Source organism: Otolemur garnettii, unplaced genomic scaffold (genome assembly GCF_000181295.1).
Source record: "Otolemur garnettii isolate 467f Iridium unplaced genomic scaffold, OtoGar3 scaffold00044, whole genome shotgun sequence".
NCBI lineage: Eukaryota > Metazoa > Chordata > Mammalia > Primates > Galagidae > Otolemur > Otolemur garnettii.
In genome coordinates this window covers 9482276-9484066 of record NW_003852439.1, presented here as the reverse complement: position 1 = coordinate 9484066, position 1791 = coordinate 9482276, and the positions used below count along the sequence as shown (strand labels likewise).

Below are 1791 nucleotides of genomic sequence, written 5' to 3'. Positions count from 1 at the left end.
CCTGGGTAGAGTGCCATGGCATCACAGCTCACAGCAACCTCCAACTCCTGGGCTCAAGCAAGTCTCCTGCCTCAGCCTCCCAAGTAGCTGGGACCAAAGGCGCCTGCCACAATGCCAGGCTATTTTTTGGTTGCAGCCATCATTGTTGTTTTGGCAGGTCTGGGCTGGATTCGAACCCGCCACCTTAGGTGTATGTGGCTGGCGCCTTAGCTACTTGAGCCACAGGCACCGAGCCTCCCAAACCTAATTCTTAAGGACAGACCTGGGGAAAAGACTGCTCTGAGGAGGGAAGATTTTACCTTTTGATCCAAAAGTCCAGGTCTCTTCATCATCAAAATGAGTGTCACCAGAAATGGGGTGCTCCCCAGGGAAGAAGGCATGGGCCAGAGTGCCCCCCAGCCCGTCAAAGGGATAGCTATCCTGATGGTAGGCTCGGGCAAAGTCAATGAGGATGTCAGGTTCCTGGTTGTGAGAAGAATCCACCTCGTGGAACTTGAGGTCTGTCTCAACACCCCAGGCAGTCAGGGCATAGCTCATGAGGGCTCGCACAGTCTCATGGCTCAGCTGAGAGCTCTGGGGAAAGGATCGAACCCTGGAGAGAGAGGAGGGATGAGTAAGGTTAACCATGGAGGGAAAAGGCAGCCATTCAAGCTGGGACCCCACAGACAGGCATAGGATTGGGTGGGCTCCGAGACCTACTTCCATGTCAGGGTTCGCTTCTTCCACATACTGCCACTCAGAGCATACCGGCGCCGGCGCCTGACCAGCCCTGCCACCCCTAGCACATCTGGCAGGGAGCAGCGGGGCTTACGCATGGTGGCTATTGTCACTGGATCTGCAGGAAATAGTTGGTGGGAGAGAATGTCAGCAGTAGGACAGCCTGACTTAATCATGGCATCAGCCAACTTTCTAGGTGAGAAAACCGAGGCTTGGAAAAGTTAAGCAATTTGCCCAAGAGGCCCTACCACCTGGATTTGAATTCAGACAGACTGCCTCTGGAAGCCAGCTCACACCAAGCCATTACTACTTTCCTTCTAAGTGGCCTTGCCCTCTCTATTTTTTTTTTTTTTTGAGATGGACTCTCAAGTTATTGCCCTGAGTAGAGTACGATGGGGGGTCACAGCTCACAACAACCTCTACCTCTTGGGCTTAAGCAATTCTTTTGCCTCAGCCTCCCAAGTAGCTGGGATTACAGGCACCCGCCACAATGCCTGGCTATTTTTTGGTTGTAGTTGTTGTTGTTTGATAGGCCTGGGCTGGATTTGAACCTGCCAGCTCCTGTGTATACACCTGGCACCTTAGCCGCTTGAGTTACAGGCACTGAGCTGCCTTGCCCTCTCTACCTTGTCCTGAGTGGACTGGCTGCCTCCAGCTGGTGCTCAGAGGCTCAGGCTGATTTTCTGTCCTGTTTCCCTGGACCCTCTGAGTCCAGAGTGCAGCCCCTGAAGAAAGGAGCCCTGGGAGTGAAGCAAGGACCCCTTCTTTTGAGGCTGGAACCCCTGCAAGTTGCTTGCACCTCACACCGTTGTTTCCAAGTCCTCATCACATCCAGAGTCCAGAGTCTCCAGGCCAGCTGTGTGTTCAGCCCCCTATGGCAAGCCATCCCCTCTCAGGTTAGGTCCACCTGGAATCCCTTTCCCTGGGTCAGCTCCATTCTTAGCAGCATCTTCACCTTTTTTTTTTTTTTTAGGGACAGAGTCTCACTTTTTCCGCCCTCAGTAGAGTGCCGTGGCGTCACAGCTCATAGCAACCTCCAGCTCTTGGGCTTAGGCGATTTTCTTTTTTTTTTTT

At 53.0% G+C, this 1791-nt stretch overlaps 1 protein-coding gene across 1 annotated transcript in view; it reads right to left on the bottom strand.

Annotated features, from left to right (window-relative positions):
* The window catches only part of MMP25 (matrix metallopeptidase 25), a 13672-nt gene that overhangs the window by 9923 nt on the left and 1958 nt on the right, over positions 1-1791 (bottom strand). The window contains exons 3-4 of the mRNA XM_012805699.1: positions 700-835; positions 300-592 (exon numbers count right to left, since the gene is read on the bottom strand). Of these exons, the coding sequence (XP_012661153.1) occupies positions 300-592; positions 700-835 (429 nt within the window). The remainder of the gene's footprint in view (positions 1-299; positions 593-699; positions 836-1791) is intronic.